At 39.0% G+C, this 20,830-nt stretch overlaps 3 protein-coding genes and 1 long non-coding RNA gene across 8 annotated transcripts; 1 reads left to right on the top strand and 3 right to left on the bottom strand.

Moving 5' to 3' along the window:
• Positions 1-3,435: 3,435 nt before the first annotated feature.
• On the bottom strand, positions 3,436-6,616 carry kcnk7 (potassium channel, subfamily K, member 7). 2 transcript variants are annotated; one of them, XM_079865235.1, is made up of 3 exons: positions 6,542-6,616; positions 4,049-4,444; positions 3,436-3,915 (listed from the first exon to the last, which is right to left on the bottom strand). In XM_079865235.1, the coding sequence occupies exons 1-3, from the start codon at positions 6,570-6,572 to the stop codon at positions 3,575-3,577; spliced, it is 768 nt and encodes a 255-aa protein (XP_079721361.1). In that variant the 5' UTR covers positions 6,573-6,616; the 3' UTR covers positions 3,436-3,574. The 2 variants fall into 2 exon arrangements, with proteins under 2 accessions (XP_079721361.1, XP_079721360.1); XM_079865234.1 differs by lacking the exon at positions 6,542-6,616 and adding an exon at positions 5,722-6,216.
• LOC307154982 lies at positions 5,940-12,668 on the top strand. The gene is made up of 3 exons (XR_013820446.1): positions 5,940-6,013; positions 6,092-6,217; positions 12,589-12,668. It is a non-coding gene; the product is annotated as an uncharacterized lncRNA (long non-coding RNA).
• On the bottom strand, positions 8,485-16,616 carry taf6l (TAF6-like RNA polymerase II, p300/CBP-associated factor (PCAF)-associated factor). Of its 4 annotated transcripts, none has more exons than XM_079865230.1 (12): positions 16,454-16,616; positions 16,137-16,309; positions 14,883-14,969; positions 14,630-14,780; positions 14,496-14,546; positions 14,072-14,166; positions 13,624-13,698; positions 12,605-12,825; positions 12,370-12,502; positions 12,140-12,268; positions 10,565-11,061; positions 8,485-9,650 (listed from the first exon to the last, which is right to left on the bottom strand). In XM_079865230.1, the coding sequence occupies exons 2-12, from the start codon at positions 16,275-16,277 to the stop codon at positions 9,311-9,313; spliced, it is 1,920 nt and encodes a 639-aa protein (XP_079721356.1). In that variant the 5' UTR covers positions 16,278-16,309; positions 16,454-16,616; the 3' UTR covers positions 8,485-9,310. The 4 variants fall into 4 exon arrangements, with proteins under 4 accessions (XP_079721356.1, XP_079721357.1, XP_079721358.1 ...); XM_079865231.1 differs by having other exon boundaries at positions 16,137-16,283; positions 16,454-16,606; XM_079865232.1 differs by having other exon boundaries at positions 8,884-9,602.
• Positions 16,617-17,353: 737 nt separating this feature from the next.
• cth1 (cysteine three histidine 1) lies at positions 17,354-19,325 on the bottom strand. Its single transcript, XM_079867942.1, has 2 exons — positions 19,114-19,325; positions 17,354-18,619 (listed from the first exon to the last, which is right to left on the bottom strand). Exons 1-2 carry the CDS (start codon positions 19,120-19,122, stop codon positions 17,693-17,695), a joined length of 936 nt encoding a protein of 311 aa, XP_079724068.1. The 5' UTR covers positions 19,123-19,325; the 3' UTR covers positions 17,354-17,692.
• Between the last annotated feature and the right edge of the window lie 1,505 nt (positions 19,326-20,830).

Here is a 20,830-nt window from a genome sequence, read left to right on the forward strand (position 1 = left end):
TGACACTGAAGACTGGAGTAATGATGCTGAAAATTCAGCTTTACTGTAACAGCAATAATATTATGGTCATAAGACATTTCACTTAAAATTCACTTAAAAAGAGAAACATCTTACTGACCCCCAAACTTTTGAACTGTATACTAATGATATTATCAGCATAACGATTTGAGTGCAGCATGAATTTCTTAATTTCTCAGCAGACTCTGACCATTTCATTAAATGAGATTCAATAAGAACTTCAAATGTCTGTCAAGACCCGATAATCGCGTTCTCCAGCATGATTTGAGAATGATCCAAAGAGCATCTTGTGCTTCAGTTGAATCTGAACTTCTGAACAGAGGAATCCTCAGCATGACACAAATGTACTTCACTAGTGACCTAGAAATATTTCTGATTCACTAAACATTTCTTTCTTTAAAACTTAATCTTAAAACTTCATTCAATTAGATCTTCAATCTATTATTTTTTTCTTAGCAATTCCTACAAATGTAAAGATGAATCAGATCAGCCAAAGTAACTGATTTGAACAATTACGAAACTGATCAAAAACTCTTGATCTGTCCTATTAGATACTGCTCTGATTCATTTATTTTTATTTTTAGGGAGGACATTTGAGACTTGCCACAAACCCACAGTCCTGATGTCCAATCTCTCATATGTAACATTCTAAGAGAGCACAGTTTGACAACATGACCTTAATTTCACAGGAAAGTAACATTTCATGATCTTTTGAAATACATCTCTCTCTAGGAGTGGAAAACTACATTGTGGTAATGTTACTCCATCTGTTCAAGATCAGAGATTACATTTAAACCACCATGGTAAATATAGACGTGCATGTAACACCTGCTGACTGTCAATCTGAATGAAAGAGCAGTTGACGGTGTGAAACCATTAGACACTATGGTAAGAAGGTCATATGAATATACATGCAAGCTACATTGGTGAAAAATGTGTTAACACCATTTGAATGTTAAAAGTTTGATTTAATGAGCGCTGTACCTCGTTCAAAGAACTGCTGAGGGTTTAAAACGGTTTAAGTCAGCAGGTTTAGGAAAATGTTTATGCTTCATGGTCCTCACAGTAAACAAGTGGGGAAACCCCTATCATTTCTGCGACTCCTCTGGGAAGTTCACGTCACGCCTCTTACGGTCAAGGACTCGTGTACTGTGTTTGTTAACAGATGTCAGCAGTTCTGCCATTAGGATAATTTGAGGGGATGCAATCTTACTAATTTTCTATTTTTATCCTATGCATTTGGTATTTTTAACCTTCCTTAGGTCTTAAAATGACAGCTTATTAAACAACCGTGTGAAAACAAAAGTGACTAAAAATGGGTTGGTGTTTTATTACCCAGCACTGCACCAGCTTTACTTCAGTCCTGGCCTATATGCAACACACACACACACACTCTTGTACATCTATCTTTATGAGGACATTCATTGACACAATGCAATCTCTAGCTGCTTACCCTAACCTTACCCATCACAACTAAGTGCCTAACCCGAAACCTTAACCTTAACCTACCCTTAACCTAATTATAACCTTATCCCTAAAACCTAGTCTTGACCCTCAAACAGACCTTTAAAGGGGTCTCAGAAAGTGAGGACCGGCCAAAATGTCCTCACTTTACTGTCTTTGTCCTCACTCCAATGGTCTAAAACTCAAACTGGTCCTCACAAAGAGAGTTGTACACACACACACACACACACACACACACACACACACACACACACACACACACACACACACACACACACACAGTAAATGACTGAAGACCATAATAGGAGTGTATGACCTCATTTGCAGAGTGTGTTTATGTCAGACTGGCAGAGGAGAGGCAGTGCTGGGCACAGATTCTGAGTCACCATCCCACACAAAGACACACACACACACACACACACACCTGCTCCCTGTTGTATCTATGAAGAACAACATGTTAAACACGAACATCGCAATTTGAATAGATTTATTTTAAGAGGCAGAATGTGATCAAATAAATACCAAAGGGATAGTTTACCCAAAAATGAAAAATCTGTCATCATTTACTCACCCTCAGGTTGTACCAAACTTGTAAAAATGTCTTTGTTCTGTTGAATGCAAAGAAAGATATTTTGAAGAATGTTTGTAACCAAACAGTAATGGGGCACAATTGACTCCCATAATATGAGAAAAAAAAATAAGTTGGCATTTAAAATTCTTACCAACCCCAAACAACAAGTAATTACACTTTAATCTTTTTTCAAAAATATTGAAAATTAAATGCATATAATAAAGAATGAGTAAGTGTGCCCAAACTTTGACTAGTAGAATGTTTGACAATATTGGTTTTCATATATTTATAATCAATAATAAATTCATAATCTTTTAATATATATTTTTTATAATCATATAATCTGCATGGTAAATGTAACTTGTTTATTAAACAGATTATAAGTATAAATGCATGGACCACTCAGAACAATCCAGAGTATTGAAGAAAATAAACAAATAGGGCCACCTAGTGTTTGCCAGCTTCTAGTCATTAAAGCTAGTATTGCATATGATGGAGGCACACCATTGCTGGATATCATTTATACTTTTTACAATGTTCAGTTTCATTATATCAGTTATGTAGTGGAAGTGCATGGACACAGATCCGGTTGCATAAACATAAACCCCTTCTGTTAAAGGAGAACTCCGGTCAATTTTAACATTGAGCTCATTTTTTTGTACATTTGGAGTGCTGTCAGTACAGAGAACAACGACAAAAATCGGTGTTGCCTACACCGTGTTATCCTCTTTTTAAAATTTGCACCCTGTTGACTTCAATGGGGCAAGTTTTAAACCTGCTTTTAGCCTCTTAACATCCTTGATGTGTCATTACAAGTGCCCAGCCATATGAGTGATTCCTTTAGAGTGAACACGGGTGAATCTGACTGCAGTAGATGTGAAAGATATGAATAAAAATGATGTTATTTCAGCCAGCGCACATATCTGTATTTACATCCTGTTTTCGGCTGAAGTCCACAGTAGTCGATTGTCGAGTTCACGCGCATAGGTTTAGTATGTACGATCATGCGCCCGAACTCGACAATCGACTACTGTGGACTTCAGCCGAAAACAGGATGTAAATACAGGTATGAGCGCTGGCTGAAATAACATCATTTTTATTCATATCTTTCACATCTACTGCAGTCAGATTCACCCGTGTTCACTCTAAAGGAATCACTCACATGGCTGGGCACTTGTAATGACACCTCAAGGATGTTAAGAGGCTAAAAGCAGGTTTAAAACTTGCCCCATTGAAGTCAACAGGGTGCAAATTTTAAAAAGAGGATAACACAGTGTAGGCAACACCGATTTTTGTCGTTGTTCTCTGTAATGACAGCACTCCAAATTTACAAAAAAATTGACCGGAGTTCTCCTTTAAGATTGTGTTTTAAGTACTAGTCTAACCAACTAGCGTTGAGTCAAAGGACAATCAGTTTTACTTTCTAGTATCAAATTAGACCAATATATGTTTTTATATAACTGACTATAAAACAGTTATGAACAGTCTTAAAGAAAAAAATGTGGTGACCAAGTTGTAAGACTAGTCTCCTCCTGGGGAGGAGTTTGGTCTTAGTGAAGGGGAAACTTTTTCTTTGGAGGTCGCCATGGGTGGCATGTCAAAGTTTGGTGGCAGCTCTACTGTTGGAGTGGCAGGTGAGTCTGAGAAAGTAGGGGAGATTGTGGATATCGGAAGAGTGTAATGAGGCTCCTCTTCTGGACCTACCATGTCCCCACTGAGCACAAGCTCATCCAAACCCACCCCCTTCAGCTCACCCAGCCACGTTGGTCCAGAGAAAAAATGCAGAATGGCTTGAACCTGCTGGAGTTCCCAGAAGCTTTCCAGAACGACAAGCAGGACAATCAGCCCAAGCATCAGGTAACCTAAATGATGATTCAAAAATGAATAAATTAGATCATGCTTTGGTTTGTTGACTTAAATTAAAGAAAATAAATATGCTTAATCCAACATGTTTTTTTTTTTTTTTAAATCCTAAAAGGAAGTGTTGGGACTTACAGGAGGTTGCTAACTCCAGCACCTGACGTGCTGCTTGGCTTTGCGTCCTCCCGGGCAGGTAGTCACCCAGTCCAGTCGTGCTGAGTGAAATAAAACAAAAATACAGCGACTCCAGGTAACTCCAGTGGTTCTCCAGCAGACACAGGGCACCAGCAGGTAGAAGAAAGAACAATGTCGCTGTGCAAAAGGCGAGGACACTGCAGTGCAGCAACGCAGCATGGTTGCGAGACAGTCCCCAGAAGACTTGAAGGTTCTGAATAGGAGTGTGTGTTACCCGGGGCAGAAGGGCACGAGTGAGGCAGGACAGCAGCAGCATGGTGAATGGGATGCCCACAAGACAGTAAACAACACAGAACACACGGCCCTCATCCGAAAGGGGCACAGTGGTGCCATAACCTGCAAAGAAATTATACAGTGCAAACTGTATAAAGTAGTGTGAAGATATCAGGGACTTTGAAGATATCTTTCCTTTTTGACAATTATTAACAAATGTGAGGGCCAAAATTACACTGTATGGTATACTGGAAGACCAAACCAATGTCAAACAAATCAAATCAATTATCAGTCATTCTTTAGTTAAGACTGAATATAAAAATACATACATTAAAAACTAAAAAAATAGATAAAGCTTGTATTGAGTGTGGACTGAAATATTAAGACAAAAATAAATAATGTAAAAAATAAACTATAAATAAGTCATGCATTTGCTAAGTTGACTGTATCCTTAAATTAATAAAAAATGTGAGAATGTGTTTTAAAATGTATTTTTTTTTTGTATTGAGTGTGTAGACTTGTGTGTGAGATTAAAATCAAGAAATAGGCTAGTTTTAACTATAAATCAAGCATGTATCTGGTTTGTTGACTAATTAAAGAAACAATATGCTCAATCCTACAAGTTCTTACGAATAAATGAATTCCAAAGAATAAACAAACAAACAAATGTTTTGTAGGCTAGTGTGTGTAGACTTAAATAATATTTTTTAATTATTTTGAACTAAACTATATGTGCACTGGTTAACTGTATACTAAATAAGTTCTAAAGGATAAATAAATTCTAAAGGATAAACAATGTTTTGGTTTATTTTAAGGTCACATATTTACATTGCACTTAGTCAAATAAGTACGGAGTAGCCTAATATTAATTAACTACTTACTAGAGTTCCGGTTATGGTTAGGGTTTGGTTGAGGGTCAGTTACTTGTAATTATGCATAATTTACTGCAATGACTAGGCTACAGTAGGCTAAGTACATGTAGTAGCCTAACGTGTAATACGTCCACTTAAAATAAAGTGTTGCCACGTTTTGTAGGCTACTGCTTGACTTAGGCTACCTTAATATTTAAAATTATGTATTTTGATCAAAACTAGGCTATATCGTGCATTGGTTGAATTGGTTCGAAATTAGAAAGAAAGAAAAAAGACACATAAATAAATAAATAATGTTGAAATAAATAACTACATTGTCGCATCTTGGTTGTAAACACCACTGTACACATTGGCAATTTTGTTTATACATGACATTGGTCCTCCACGTCCGATAAGATAATTAGAATATTAGATGCGTAACTAGAGCGGTCATTATTAATGTTTGTGAATGGTGTTCAATAAATTCAAAGCGGTAGTTTTCCATTTCAAACATCCAGCCAACATCTTAACTGCTATCTGACTGCTCACCTGTGGTCGTGAGGAAGGTAATGACGAAAAACAGCGACGACGTAAAGTCGAAGTTGCATTCAGCGCTGTCGGATTTCAGTGCGGCCACGCCACGTTTACTCGCAGAAAGCACGTTCATTAACAAACTGTCCAAACTGCGTTCCTCAACACACGGGTTCTCTATCAGAAAAAGAGCTTTTAGTTCACGGACCTCTTGAACGAGTAAATTCTCCTCAGGTTGCTCCAATATCATCAAAACAACAGCACCGAGGATGATGAACAGGCCATACGCCATCATCATGAAGATGAACGCGTGAGTACGCAGAAAAGTCCGGGCTTTATCCGCAAAAATAGACATTACTAAAATAGTTTTGTTTGTGTATTCTCTCAGGATGGTAGAATACGGGGTGCTGCATGTGTAACCAAACCTGGGCTCTGACATGGAAAGTTCAACACCACACTGAAAGTTTAATGCAACAGGTTTAGCGGACATCTGTGACACTATCAGCCTTCTCCGGCAAGTACAACAGAATCTAAAAAAAACTTTATTGGTTGCCCCAACAGGTTAAAAAGTGAGATTGCACTTTAATCCGGTTGTCATCAGAACATAACTTTATATCTTAAAGGATTTTTATTTTATTTTAATTCTGACATTTAGCTACTCACCATCATGTTGCTCCAAACCCATTTGATTTTCTATGGAAAATTAAGACATTTTGAAGAATGTATAGAAAAGACACATATAAAAAAGAAAAGATATATAGAAGAGTAACCAGGATGTTCATGTTCCATGTTGGCCCTTGGTCATGGAGGACCAATGGTCCTGTAGAGTTTAGCTCACCTGCCTGGAAGTTTCTAATGCTTGGGATCATTGTCCTGTTGCATGAGCCAATTTCAGCCAAGCTTTAGATGTCGGAGAGAAGGCCTCACATTTGACTCTAGAATACTTTGGTATCCAGAGGAGTTCGACTCAATGACTGCAAGGTGCCCTGGTCCTGTGGCTGCAAAACAAGCCCAGATCATCACCCCATCACCAGTTTTTGACAGTTGGTATGAGGTGTTTGTGCTGATATGCTGTGTTTGGTTTTCGCCAAACGTGGCGCTTTGCATTATGGCCAAACATCTCCACTTTGGTCTCGTCTGTCCAAAGGACATTGTTCCAGAAGTCTTGTGGTTTGTTCAAATAAAACGTTGTTGCCATTTTCTTTTAGAGAGAAGCAGCTTTCTCCTGGCAACCCTTCCAAACAAACCATACTTGTTCAGTCTTTTTCTAATCGTACTGTCATGAACTTTAACATTTAAAGGACAAGATCGGTATTTTACACTTAAAGTCCTGTCTACAGATCGTTTCTGATGAAATAGAACGGTTAAGATTAAATTTTGGACAAATGCTGCTTTCCCGAGAATTTTAGGTTTCTTTCGCTTTCCCCCCCACCTCCAGAATGGTTGCATAGGTGCACTGGAACAATCCTTCCTAAAACGCATTAAACTTTCGTTTACAAAGACGTGAAACTCACCGAGTGGTCAGGGGTGTTCACTGATATGCTCACACAAAAATCGCTGCAAAAGATGCTTTCCAACAGGTGTTTTACCATTCGTTGTAAAACTGTGGACCTATTTTTCCAAACGCCTCACACCCGAACTTCTTAAGTTGAGAGCTTGAATAATAGACACTCAAGCCCAGTTGGTGGCGATAATGCACCTTTGCAAGCAAACCACTGGCATTTCATTGTTTGCGATCCGCCGTGAAAAAAAAAAACAAGAATAAGAAGAAGAAAACAACCCCATTTCAGTTTCCGGCGGCAGAGTAATACCGTACCTCACAGCACATCCAATACAAGTCAATGGAGTTGGACAAAAACTACGATAAAACCTGTTGGAAAGCATCTTTTGCAGCGATTTTTGTGTGAGCATATCAGTGAACACCCCTGACCACTCGGTGTGTTTCACGTCTTTGTAAACAAAAGTTTAATGCGTTTTAGGAAGGATTGTTCCAGTGCACCTATGCAACCATTCTGGAGGTGGGGGGGAAAGCGAAAGAAACCTAAAATTCTCGGGACAGCAGCATTTGTCCAAAATTTAATCTTAACCGTTCTATTCCATCAGAAACCATCTGTAAACAGGGCTTTAAGTGTAAAATACCGAACTTGTCCTTTAACATGCCTACTGAGGCCTGAGTCTGAGGTGTAGCTCTTGTTTGTTTGTTTTTTGGCAGTTTCTGAGCATTGCCCAGCCTAACCTTGGGGTGAATTTCTTGACCTTGGGTCTTGAATGTTTTCCATTTTTGAGTAATCTTCCACACTGTAGAATGATGGACTTCAAATTGTTTGGAAATGGCCTTGATCCTAGACTGATGGGCAGCAACAATTGCTTATCTAAGGTCATTGCCGATGTCTTTCCTCCTTCTGCAACTTCTGCTATTATAGAGTTGGTCACACTTACTGATGATCAGTTAATCAAAGACATTTGATAAGTAGCGGCTGACTACTACTTACCCTCTTAATTCCCATGGAAGCAGTAAGGGTGTACTTTAGTTTGTCCATGGCCAAGTTTTTGTTAAATAAACCGGTGTAATATGTCATGTGTTGTTGTTTTATGAGGTTTCTGAGGTTGCATTTACCTAATTTTAAGACCTACCAAGGACCAGATGATTTATTATGTCCTGTCTGAAACATAGAAATCAAAAGGGTGTACTTTCTTTTTCACATGACTATATTGTTGCGGACAATGGGAGGGACAAAAAGTAAAAAAGGTTGAGATTCACTGCTCTAAAGGGGGCATAGTAATGGGGGGAAAAAAATTATATTTAATGGCTTTTGCATTCACTCGCAATATTTTTGCATAGTGTTCTGTTCCCACAAGAAACTTTGCATATCAACGTAAAAGTGATTAAATAATGACAAATTTTAAAACATTTTTTTAAAACATGATGCATTATATAAATTAAAATGTATAACAATTTAAGAATTATTCTCTAGAACAATGGAAACATTTCAGTTTTTATACAATTTTTAACAACTCATTCATTAGGGTAATGCATTAAGCACAGTTTTTGCTTAATTAATTAAAGGGGATCATAAGGAAAATTTAACATGCAGCTTTTTACCAGGCCTAAAAATATAAAATCTTTGGCATTATAAACAGTAGTTTAAATACAAAATAAAAATATCTTGCGAGTACATTAGATAATGTATTTATTTTTATAGGCCTACATCATTACAAAAAAGTTAAACATATAAAAAAAAAAATTTTGACAAAATATTACAAACATAAATACCCTATTAAACAAAGCAATTGTATAGCAGTGTCTGTAGATTCATCCTACTATAAATACAGTAAATATAATCTTCAACTCTATTTGGTTTCATGTTCTATTATACTATTTGCAGTAGATGCTGACATAACTGAGAGAATTCAAAGTTAATGATACTGATCAGAAGAGTTAGAGTAAAAACAACGGTAATTCATTCAAAATTTCCCCAAAATGATACTTGCCTTATTTGCATAGAGCATATAGAATTTTTCACCTGTAGTTACTAAGATGCAGTCAATTGATGAGATGTCACTGAGGTCACGTTTCTCTAAACGTCACATACATCACCCTTGGATTTTAAAGAGGCAGATGAAGCGAGTAATGGGAACACGTCCAGCGGCGCACAGGTTTGCTGACCCTCCCGATGACCGGTAGCTTGTGGGCGTAGGCACGAGGTGGGAGGGAAGTAAGAGGCGGAGTTGGAGTAAAGCTCGTCTGGAAGCGGCGTCCCTGACAGCGTCGTCCCATCTGCCTCCCGCCGATGATGAAAGCGAATGCCGGAGGTCCAGCCTGAGGCGGCGGAAAACGGGCTTTAGGGAAAATATCTCGGGACTGGCTGGTTGAACGTCCTGGACGTGATGAGGATGACCTGGAACGTGAGACGGAAGATGAGGAGGAGGAAGAGCGGGCAAGAGATCTGCAGACACGGGACAAAAAGAGACCACCTGTGAGAAAATGCCTTTTGACCTTTTGAACCTTTGCTAAACAATTTTAAGTGTTTTAAATGACAAGACTTGCTAAAGTAGTGTTGGTCAGTATCATTTAAACTAGGGTTAGTTCACCCAAAAATGAGAATTCTGTCATTAATTGCTCACCCTCATGTCGTTCCAAACCCATAAGACCTTCGTTCATCTTCGGAACACAAATGAAGATCTTTTTGATGAAATCTGAGAGCTTTCTGTCCCTCCATTGACAGCAATGTCATTGCAACTTTCAAGGCCCAAAAAACTTTCTGGGCCTTGAAAGTTGCAATGACGTTGCTGTAAATTGATGTTGCTGTAAAGCTCTCAGATTTCATCAAAAAGCTCTTCATTTGTTGAGGTTCCGAAGATGAACGAAGGTCTTACGGGTTTTGAACGACATGAGGGGGAGTAATTACTGACCGAATTTTTGGGTGAACTAACCCTTTAAGGCAAGACTTAAAGGTCAAAAGGTCAACAGAGTGCAACAGCGCCTGCCCACTTTTTCAGTGGCCTTGGCTCCGGAAGAATTTTTCCCATTTATTTTCCCCAAAGGGGATTTAAAAAAAAAAAAAAGTCTTTGTTAAAGCCATTAAACAAACCAATCAGTAACGAGGTTAATCACAATCTTACAAACTTTGATTTGAAGCAGCAAAAATAGATTGGTGGTTATTTATTTGCAGAATCATGGGTAGTGTAGTTTTCCACCAGGAATTCTACTGCATACAGATTAACACCCTTGTAGCTCACATTAGGTCTATTTTTAAAGGTGTATAAGTTATCATTAACAATCAGTTCCCCTATGGAAAAAAATGAATAGGAGTTTTACTTCCAGAACCTGACTGTTGCACTCAAGTGGTTTGACTCGTACCTCCCCGGGGCGGTGGCAGCCAGACTGGGTGGTTGTGGCTCCGTACGTGGGCTTCCATCTTGCCGTGGGCTTATGTTCATACTGGCCGTGAGTTGAGGCATTTTGCGTGTACTCTCAAGATTAGGGGCAACACTCGCTAGCTCTTTCTTGCCCTCTAGCGGTTGGCAGGGACCTGCAGGTTGAGTGCCAGCTAGTGGCGGGTCAGTGCTGAAGCGTACAGCCAGACTGTCTCCAAAAAAAGAGTAAAGTTCACAGTACATGGCAGGAAGAGATACAGGAGTCCACTCCTCCCATGGGCAGCCAGCTCCACCTGCTTGTAGATGACTTGCAATGCCGAGAGGAGGTTCAGAAAGGGGTTCAGGAGGGGGGCTGAGGCCAGGTGAGCTTTCTCTGAACCCCACAGCCCCTGAGGCAGTGCCCGGTAGAGCAGCAGCACCTCCTTCTGTTGCTAAGGTCAAACTGAGTGCCTTCATCTTCAGCAAACGTTCTACCGCCACCTTCAGGCAGGAGAGAAAGTGGTCAATTGAGGTTTAGATGAGAGACATTAGGGTTGGGCTAATAGACTGTTGTTTAGAAGATAGGGCTGCATAATTAATCAAGATTTTGATATGACTTCTACAGGCTGCAATTTAATTAAATAAATATATGCGCTGCATGTTTCAGAGTGAAGCGCGGCACTGTGTTCTTTTACATGCAAGCAGCTCATACATCTAGTGTTCTCAGTGTCTTAGAGGGGTTTGGTTTGCACTAAATGCTATTACACAAAACCTCCATCTTTGCAAGCGCTGAGTTTGTTTGGGTCGATTATAATGTGCATTTGGAAACACAAAATGGGCCAGCCATCTTCCCAAATTTGTAATAGACGATTATAAATCGGCTGTTGTTAACAAAAGAGAAGCTTTAAGATCTCCCCATGGTTTTCCACCAAAATAAAAGCTTAATGTAGAAATTAAGACAGCTATGAAATAAATATTAGTATTGTCATTTTACAGATTGTAAAATAATATATATATTTTTTTCTGAAATACAATTTTTTTTTTATTTCACAGTGACACATTGCAATAGTAATATTTCTTGTTCAATATGTTAATTTAGTAGTAATAATAATTATTATATTATTTCACAGTAAAATTATTATGTAGATATATAATAATTTAAGCCAATTTAATGTAATGTAATTTAATAAAAAACATTATTATTATTATTACTACTACTACGACCAATAATAATAATAATAATAATAATAATAATAATGAGTAAAATTCTTTATCTATTATATATTTATATATTTTAAAATAAAATAAAATGTTTTGGATTCATATTGTGGAGACTTCATATTGTAATATTTTTTATTATTTTATTTTATAGTACGATTATTATTATTATTATTATTATTTTATAGTCATATAAACATTTTTAAAAATGGCCAAGTTGTGCAGCCCTAATAGAAGGTGTCAGAGACTGCATACTGCATATCAAAATATAACAATGTACTTGAATAAATCAATGAATGTATATCAACATCCTGAAAAGAAACTTGTGCACTATAGTCAATGTCTAAAGTATTTTACTTACCAGAATGGCTCCATAGACTTTGTGGCCGTCTGCTTTCACCTGAGCGTTAGACACAGAGTAATCATCTAACACAGCTTGTAAATTCGCCCAGTAGGCAGGGAGGTGCGGATACAGCACACGTTCAACAGCCTGTGGCAAACACACACACACACACACACACACACACACAAACAGTATGACATTTAGGAGTAAGAAGTGTATTTGTGGGTGTTGTGTTGTCTGCGGTTTACCTTCCAGCCGAGAGCATGCAGACCCACTACAGCGCCATAGTGGGAACAGAGAGGTCGAACCGGGTCAGAAAGAACTTTCTGCAGAGACAGAAGGATCTGATGGTACAGCCCACTCACAAGATCACCATGTGTCCTACAAGTCAACATGGGGAAAAACACTGGTCAAACCACTTTTATGAAATGGGTAAATTGATTAAATTAAATATTATTTTACTGTAGGATGCTCAAGAAATACCAGAAAATATGGCTGAGTAGAAGGGCTGCGTAGTCTCTCAGGGTCCAGTGATCATTGAGGGGGTTGATGGAGGCAGCCAGAGGCTCCAGGATGCAGTACATGACACTAGACACCAGACTTCGCACATATGAGCCCAGATACAGGTACGGGTTCTGCACCAAACTCTTCACCATGTGTAATAGCCTGTTTAACTGGTCCAGATCATGACTTACTGACTTTACCTAAGAAAAAGAGAGAATCATAGGCCGTTTACACCTGGTATTAAGATGAGTTTTGGTCGATCGGATCACAAGTAGACGAGAGAGACACATTCCTGTTTACACCTGGTGTTTTAATCCGTCTCTTTTGTCCACTTTCAACCACTTCTGTCCTGATTTCAATGAAGGGAGGGTCTATGGGCGGGTAAATATTGTAATGGACAAAATAAGCTCACGTAATTTACCATAAGAATGCGCCCGGAGACGACGGAAAACATACGTTAGGCAGCAGCTTTTGTTTCTGCTCTGGCAGCCGCAAGACCAGCCGAACGCTGTGAGTGTGTGTTAGAAATCAGGAATGATGAGAGAACATTGTGCTTGGTACATTTTTCATCTTCAAACCAAACTTGGGTCTCCAGTCGACAAAGTTTAAATCCCGTCTGGCTAGCCGCTTCTCATAATGTTTACACATTAAGTCAGTAAGCGGAGAGTAGACGGTCTTTTGTGGCTGTTTAAACACATTCGACCACATGAGCATTTACACTACGAAAGCAAATGCGTTTTCTACCAACTCTGGAAGTGGTCAAATGTGAACAAGCTCAAAACGTTTTAGACCCCATTTACATCTGTATTTAACGACGTCCACTTGTTATGCGATCGACCAAAACACATCTTAATGCCTGGGCCATAGATTCTAACATGGTTCAAATAGCCAGTGGTCATGTAACAAGATTCACTAAGATTTACAGCAATTACAAAAAAGGCATTATTACACAGGGTAAGAATTAATGAATGCATTTTTACATCCTGGACAAAACGTACCCCACTGATGACGTAAACGAAGTAAGGCAGGAGGGCAGCGATCTTTGAATTGGACTGGAGGTCTAGCAAAGCCACCTGATGGACAAAGTAAAACATTATTATACTAGCAAAAGAAAACAAAACTGCTCAGTATCAGCTGTGCTCTGATGTATTATTTTAATGTTTAAAAGTTTACATTAGTGAAATAAAAGCACTACAGTAAAGTACAAGGGTCTGTAAGATTTTTTTCTTAAATATTATTACAATTTAAAGTAACTGTTTTCTATTTGAATACATTTATCCCTGTGATGCAAAGCTGAATTTTCAGCATCATTACTCCAGTCTTCAATGTCACATGATCCTTCAGAAATCATTCTAATATGCGGATTTAATGCTCACGAAACATTTCTACCAATAATAATAAAAAAAAAATTACTGACCCCAAACTTTTGAAAGGTAGTGTAGGTACCTTCATGAGATGTGGATCCTCTCCTAAAATGGCCCGCGTTATTTGTTGGTAATACTTCAGGAGATCCTCTGATAGAGACTGAACCGCAGTGGGCACTAACAAGAAACAAGCTGTTATGTTATAATAAAACCAACACAGAACAGAGCTGAGAGATATATTGAATATTTACAGTATATTATTTTGCTGATGATAATTGATGATGTGATGTGAAATGGTCAATGTGCCCTTTTAGATAGATTCAATACTGTATTTTGTAGTATATAATGGTTTTGTTTATATTAAGGCATTTAGATTAAATGTATTATAATTAATTAATTAATTAAGGAGTTTCACTATATATATAAAAAGCCCAGACCTGATACAAATGAAAAATAATTTAAAAATAATTTTAAATAATCAGCAATTCAAATATTTTGAGGTTTACCTGTGCCTTGAGATTCGAGATTGCCTTTCCCATCAAGATATGACACATTCACTGCCAAAACAGACAATATGAATCTTTTCAAAACTTGCAAGATCATGAATTTGAGTAAATTTCACTAATGATACCCGCCTTACCTCGAACCAGCGTTTCTGCACAGCCTTTAGGGATGTTGGTAGCAAGTGCCAACTCCACCAGATTTACCTCCCGATCCTCTACAAAGAAAAGCTCTCCTTCCTTCAGTGGACGGAACGGTAAGGCGTCTTGCGCACCGTAGCCGCAAACTGTCTGTAATATGTACAGCAAGTGTAATGTTGCTCTCCATATGTTAAAGTGCATCAAACAACACCATAATGCACATTTACATTAAAAACGAATTCAAAGAGATACCTCAGTATTGCTCCACCGTAGCGCTCTATTGAAGTCTTCCACGCATAGTTTCCTTCTCTTTGCATGTCTCATAAACTGTGAGCTGTTCTGTAGAGGGACAAACAGATGAAATGAACAGACTTGGGTTGCTTCTTTGCAGGATATTCAACATCTTTCCTTACAAATACTTATTTAGAGGAATAAAACACATCCAAAACATCAACAAAAGCTTAAAGGGATAGTTCACCCAAATATGAAAATCAGCCCATGATTTACTCACTCTCAAGTCATCCTCTGTGTATATGACTTTCTTCTTTCATGCGAATACATTCAGAGTTATATAAATAAAAAAACGTCCTGGCTCTTCCAAGTTTTATAATGGCAGTGAATTGCTGTTTCTGTTTTGAAGTCCGTAAAAGTGCATCTTTCCATCATAAAAGTGCTCCGCACAGCTCCAGGGGGTTAATAAAGGCCTTCTGAAGCGAAGCGATGCATTTGTGTAAGAAAAATATTCATATTTAACACGAAAAACACGTTACAAAGTAAAAGTCAAGCTTCCGGCCAAACGCAGTCCACTTACGCCTAAAGCGCAACTTACACAACTTGTGATGACGGAGGCATAAGTTGCGCTTTAGACTTAAGTGGAGTCCGTATGTTTGTTTGGCTGGAAGTTATTTATTGTACTTTATAAAGTTTTAAATATGGATATTTTTCTTACACAAACGCATCGCTTTGCTTCAGAAGGCCTTTATTAACCCCCCGGAGCTGTGTGGAGCACTTTTATGATGGATAGATGCACTTTTATGGACTTTCACTATCATTATAAAGCTTGGAAGAGCCAGACCATTTTTATATAGCTCTGATTGTATTCGTCTGAAAGAAGAACGTCATATACACCTAGGATGACTTGAGGGTGAGTAAATCATGGGCTGATTTTCATTTTTGGGTCACATTTGACAGACAGAATCGCACATCAACACAGCTTTAAAAGCAATGGATAGGTGTATAAAAAGCAGGCAAAACAAGAAAAGCATTCATGATGAATGATGTCAAATAACAGTCATAAAAGCTTCAGATGGAAACTTTCTTAAATAACAGCACATATCAGAATTGCTTTAAAAGAATATTCAGACACGTGCATCATGCAACGCTTGCACAACATCTGTGGAGAGTGGAAAGCTTGCACGGAACAAAAAGCTTTATACGGTAACATGCAATGCATGTCAATATAATGTATTATAAACTCCAAGATGAAAATATGAACTGATATGTGACCTGTGTTGCCTCTCTGAGTCGGTAACACACATCCTCAGCCAGCAGAGCTGCCACCTCTTCGCTGAGCTCCACCCCGCTGCTCTCGGCCATCAGTTTGATGGACTCCCGGGGCACCTCGGCGAAGCGCCGTTCCTCCGCCATCTTCCCCTTAGAGAGATCACTAAATAAATACGCTGTGAAATAACGTTAACTTACATTAAAGGTTTAGCGCTAAAGCGGCAAGAATGCGTGGCATTATCAGTCTCTATTCAACTCTCCTCGCTAGGCTGCCTTAGCACACTTGTAATAAAAATGGGGCTAAAAATCATACACCGTACCTTCTTATTGGCGATTGGTGACGTATCAGTTCATAAATGCAAGGTACTTTCTATTTAACTAGCGTTATGTGCCTATATTAGCACAAGCAGCTAAACTCTTCAGTCTCCAGACTGTTTATATACAACACACTGGTGAACTTGAAGGAAGCGCCTGATTGGCCGTGAGCTTCGCGCATGCGCATGCATTCTTACGCTGGCGATTTTGATTCAACGTAGCAATCGAGTCTTTTGAATCGGTTCAGTAAGGATCGTTGACCCCTTCCTTTTGCAGTTTCTGCCAGGTTGTCCACAAGTCAGTGCAGTTTACTTATAAAATTATATTTTGAAATAAGTCTTAAATTCGACATTTTCCCTTAAGACTGATCAGAAATTAGAATAGTTCATTGCAGTAAGCGAATTTCCTTTGGCATAAATTTAGCCCAAATGAACAACTGAAGTGTGGCCCAGATTAGTGTTTGCCAGCCCACTTCCTTTTTAGCCATAACTAAACCAAAACTTCACTCAGTGAGCCAAATACAAACAAGTGTGGCTTGTGAAACCTATTATCCATTTAGACATTCATAATTGGTTCTTCAATTTATAGTTATGTCACCTTTAAGAGGGTCCTGTGACCAAAGCTTGAAAAACCCTTCAATAATGTCCTTATATCATTCAAGCAGTAGGCCTAATTACATCCTATTTTTACTACTCGCTGATAGGTAGAAATTACCACTAATACATTTTTATTATTCCCAATTTAAGTAATAGCTCCTATAATCCTTACCTAAACTTTCACAGTACTTTCTACTGGCATACCAATAACTGCAAAGCAGCTTTCAAATGTTCACCATTTGTCACATTTCTAGAAAAGACAAAAGCGCAAAAAAATCCTTTTAGGAAATTTTATTGAGATCCAAAGATGCTGACGTTACTAAAATAACTTAGGTCATTTAGTTTAAAAATCATTTACTTAAAACATTCATACTCAAATCAGTCATATATACACACACACACCAGTAAAATAAAGTCCCAATTACAGGCTTAGTTCAGTCTGTCAAAAATAAGTGGCCTCTGAAGTACAAGACAGACTTGAATTAAGATGATAAAGCAAACACTTGAGAATCAGTCTCAAAAGCAGTTAAAAACAAGTGACAAAAAGACTGTACACTTACTAATAAAACAAGTTAAATATAAATTTGGCACAGTACAGTCACAGTTAAAAGTTTATAGCGGTTAACTTCTGGGATCCCACCACAGGATTCACACTAGAGCATCTTGAGGACCAGCATTGGTAGCCTTCTCCAACATCTGGAGCCTGAGGGCCAGCGGTAGCAGCAGGTCATTCAGATGTTGGCTGCTGAAGGTGAACGCATTGTTGGCCACCGCTTCCACTGACGGTGGCGTGATCGGACCAGAGCCGTCGGGGAACACCGGCGAGGCCAAAGCGGATGGAGGCGGAGATGGAGACGAACACATGTCCGAGACTGGCGAAATGGATCCTCCATTGGGCATCTGATGAGGCCAGGATGTGCGGTTCAAGTTGACGCCTTTGATTGTATTGGGAAGCCCATGCTGGAACCGGCAACGGGTGCCATACAGACAGAAACCAAAAGCACTAAAGGTGCGACAGAGGGCACCTCGAGGCTTCCACTCTTGGGATTGTGACGGAGACGGCCAGGTTCGCTCTTCCTCCCCACCGTCTGATTCAGAGCCACCCTCGACATGAAGGAAATGGCATCTGGTGCCGAAAGGGCAAACCCCGAACGCACGATAGGTACGGCACGGTACATTCCTGCGCCGGGGACGGACGGCCCTTTGCTCTTTAAGGTTGTGCACAAACAGACAACGCGTGCCATAAACGCAGTAGCCGGCGGTGTGGTAGGTACGACACAGCTCGGTTTTGTACTTGGGATGGCGGGAGGGTACGTGGAGATCGTGAAGGCCGTGGGCAAACTGGCAGCGTTCGGCATACTTGCAGGTACCCGTCTCAGCATAGCGGCTGCACAGTTCGGTCTTGTAGCGAGTGGAGCAGAGCCAGGGGGTCATCGGAGGGGATGATGGAGACTCAACCAGGGGAAGCAAAGCCTCGGCAAGGGACAAGCTCCCTCGCCCTAGACCCTCTGTTTCAGGGAAGAAAGCCTCATTCAGGCCTTCAGTAGGGAACAGAAACAGGTCATCTTGACTGGTCTAGAATGAGAGAAAAGTATTATTTTTAGAGTTTCAAGTTATAATTTCACCATTGACTGGAGTACATTTATTTTTATTAGTCATTTTAACATTTGGTTAACACCTAGTACACAAGTAACATTGCACCAACAGGTCTACTAACTCAGTGTTAGTAGAGTATTAGTAGACTGGTAGGGTTAGAATAAGTTGACATGTAGTTACAAAGTTACTTCTAGTCAGTACAGAGTGTCTGTTTAGGAGCATAACAAGAGTTAACGGTTTACTAATGCTCTAATGAGAGTTAGTTGACATAGTTGTAAAGTTACATAATCAACAGAATGTTCAAAGGGGACCATTTAAATAAAGTCACATTTTAACTAGAAATTGTAATAATCATTTCAGTGACTCCCATTACAGTTACTCACAGCATTTTGTGTGAAAGACATTTTAATAATAGATCAAAAGAAGTGGAGCCATGCATTAATCTTAAAGCAAAACAAAAATAAACAACTTACCTCAAACATTGCTATGCGTTTTTGGACTGCTTTACACAACTCAACGGCAGCTCAATAAAACGAGGGCAGTGTCGTTCAAAAAATAACTTTAACGCAAACAAAACACCTGACTGAACTCTGGACAAACACTCGACTCCTTGCTTTATTCCAGGTGGAAGACGCGGACTAAACCCTGTGACTGGCAAGTACCACGTAGCGACAAATGTTCGGCCTTTGGTTTTAAAGCCGGATTCCGTTCCCGCGTGCCATTTAAAATGTGAATCAGCTGTGAAGCGTGAACATTCGAATCAGCCAATCAGGTTCGACCAAAGCGGCCGTCAATCTAATTTGGAAGCGACGATGCTTTTGTCTGCTGCGTGCGGGTGTTTTGAATTTGATCAAATTCGGGATATCACCGCTGCCTTGTAGGATTTACTGGAATAAACATTTGACAAGGAGCTTGTTAGTCGACTTCAAAGAGCAAACTCTGAATATACACGCAGGCCCATCCTGTATCAAACACCGCATCACACCTCGAGCTGTTAATTGAGCGTTTGTCTGTCAGTCTTTGTGTTATGCTTATTGTGAGGCTTTAGATGAGGATGTACATTTACTCCAGTCCGCACACAATAAGCAATCGAGCAACTGATTCGAAAAGGAAACAATAAAAGATAAACTTAATAGGAGATATTTGAAAATAAAAACATTTAAAAAAAATCCATTTGCTATAAATCCATTTGCTATAATAGTTAAATAGAATATTTTTAAAATTGAAAACTTCGACTGAATGGATGAGCCTGTGGCCTTAAATCATAATAGATTTTTATATTAATGTGCTTTGTTGCTTGACCACCCATTAATAAACCTACCTATTAAATATTTTAAATCAGCTAAGCAATAGAGACTGTGATGTATATATTTATTTTTCATACAGTAGCCTACAGTTCATTCAGTGATAGACCTCATGTTTAATTCACACAGCACATTTTCCACAGTTTTGTCACAGTAATGTTTTTTGCTTTTGTGGAAATATGCATTTTCAACGTTGCATCGTTTAGATCATTAAAAGTTACAAAATCGTACAAACATACTGAACCGACTGTATGCCCACAGGCACCCTTTAATTTTTGCAGCTTGGAAGAAGCTTGCTAATGTCAAACCAGTATTTGTCCATAGCAGACACACCGTTAAATATGTTTTCCCCCTGTATTGGTTTCATCTCCTTAATTTGTTACTTGAGATTCTGAATTAGGACTGTTCGGACCTGGGAGTGACCTGACCATGTTTGTAGTTTTTAACCCTTTTTATTCATGTTTGTAGTTCTAGATCCCCCAAAGCGTAATGGGTTGTGGGCAATATAAGCGTGAGTGGGCATCCACACTTTGGAAATACCAGAAATAGTAGACCATCCGGGGACTTTTGTCATACTTTTTTCAACATACTGCTTTGACACTTATTGTAATCTCACATACTAGGATGGATAGTATGACCATTGGGACGAGGGGGAACCTGGCCTACCGAGCAGATTTCTTATGATGCAGTTATTGAAGACTTTGCTTCAAAAAAACAAAGAAACAAAAGCAGAAGAGTGTGTCTCTAGAAGGTCATGGCCATGATAGCATGCTTAATAAAGGAATAAGACATGGTCCAGATGACCTTTCATTCTTTAGATAATTATATTTTACCTTAGTTAAAGTTTAAGTAATATAGGCTGGGTTTCACAGACAGGGTTTAGACT

This window comes from Squalius cephalus (assembly GCF_949319135.1).
Source record: "Squalius cephalus genome assembly, chromosome: 3".
NCBI lineage: Eukaryota > Metazoa > Chordata > Actinopteri > Cypriniformes > Leuciscidae > Squalius > Squalius cephalus.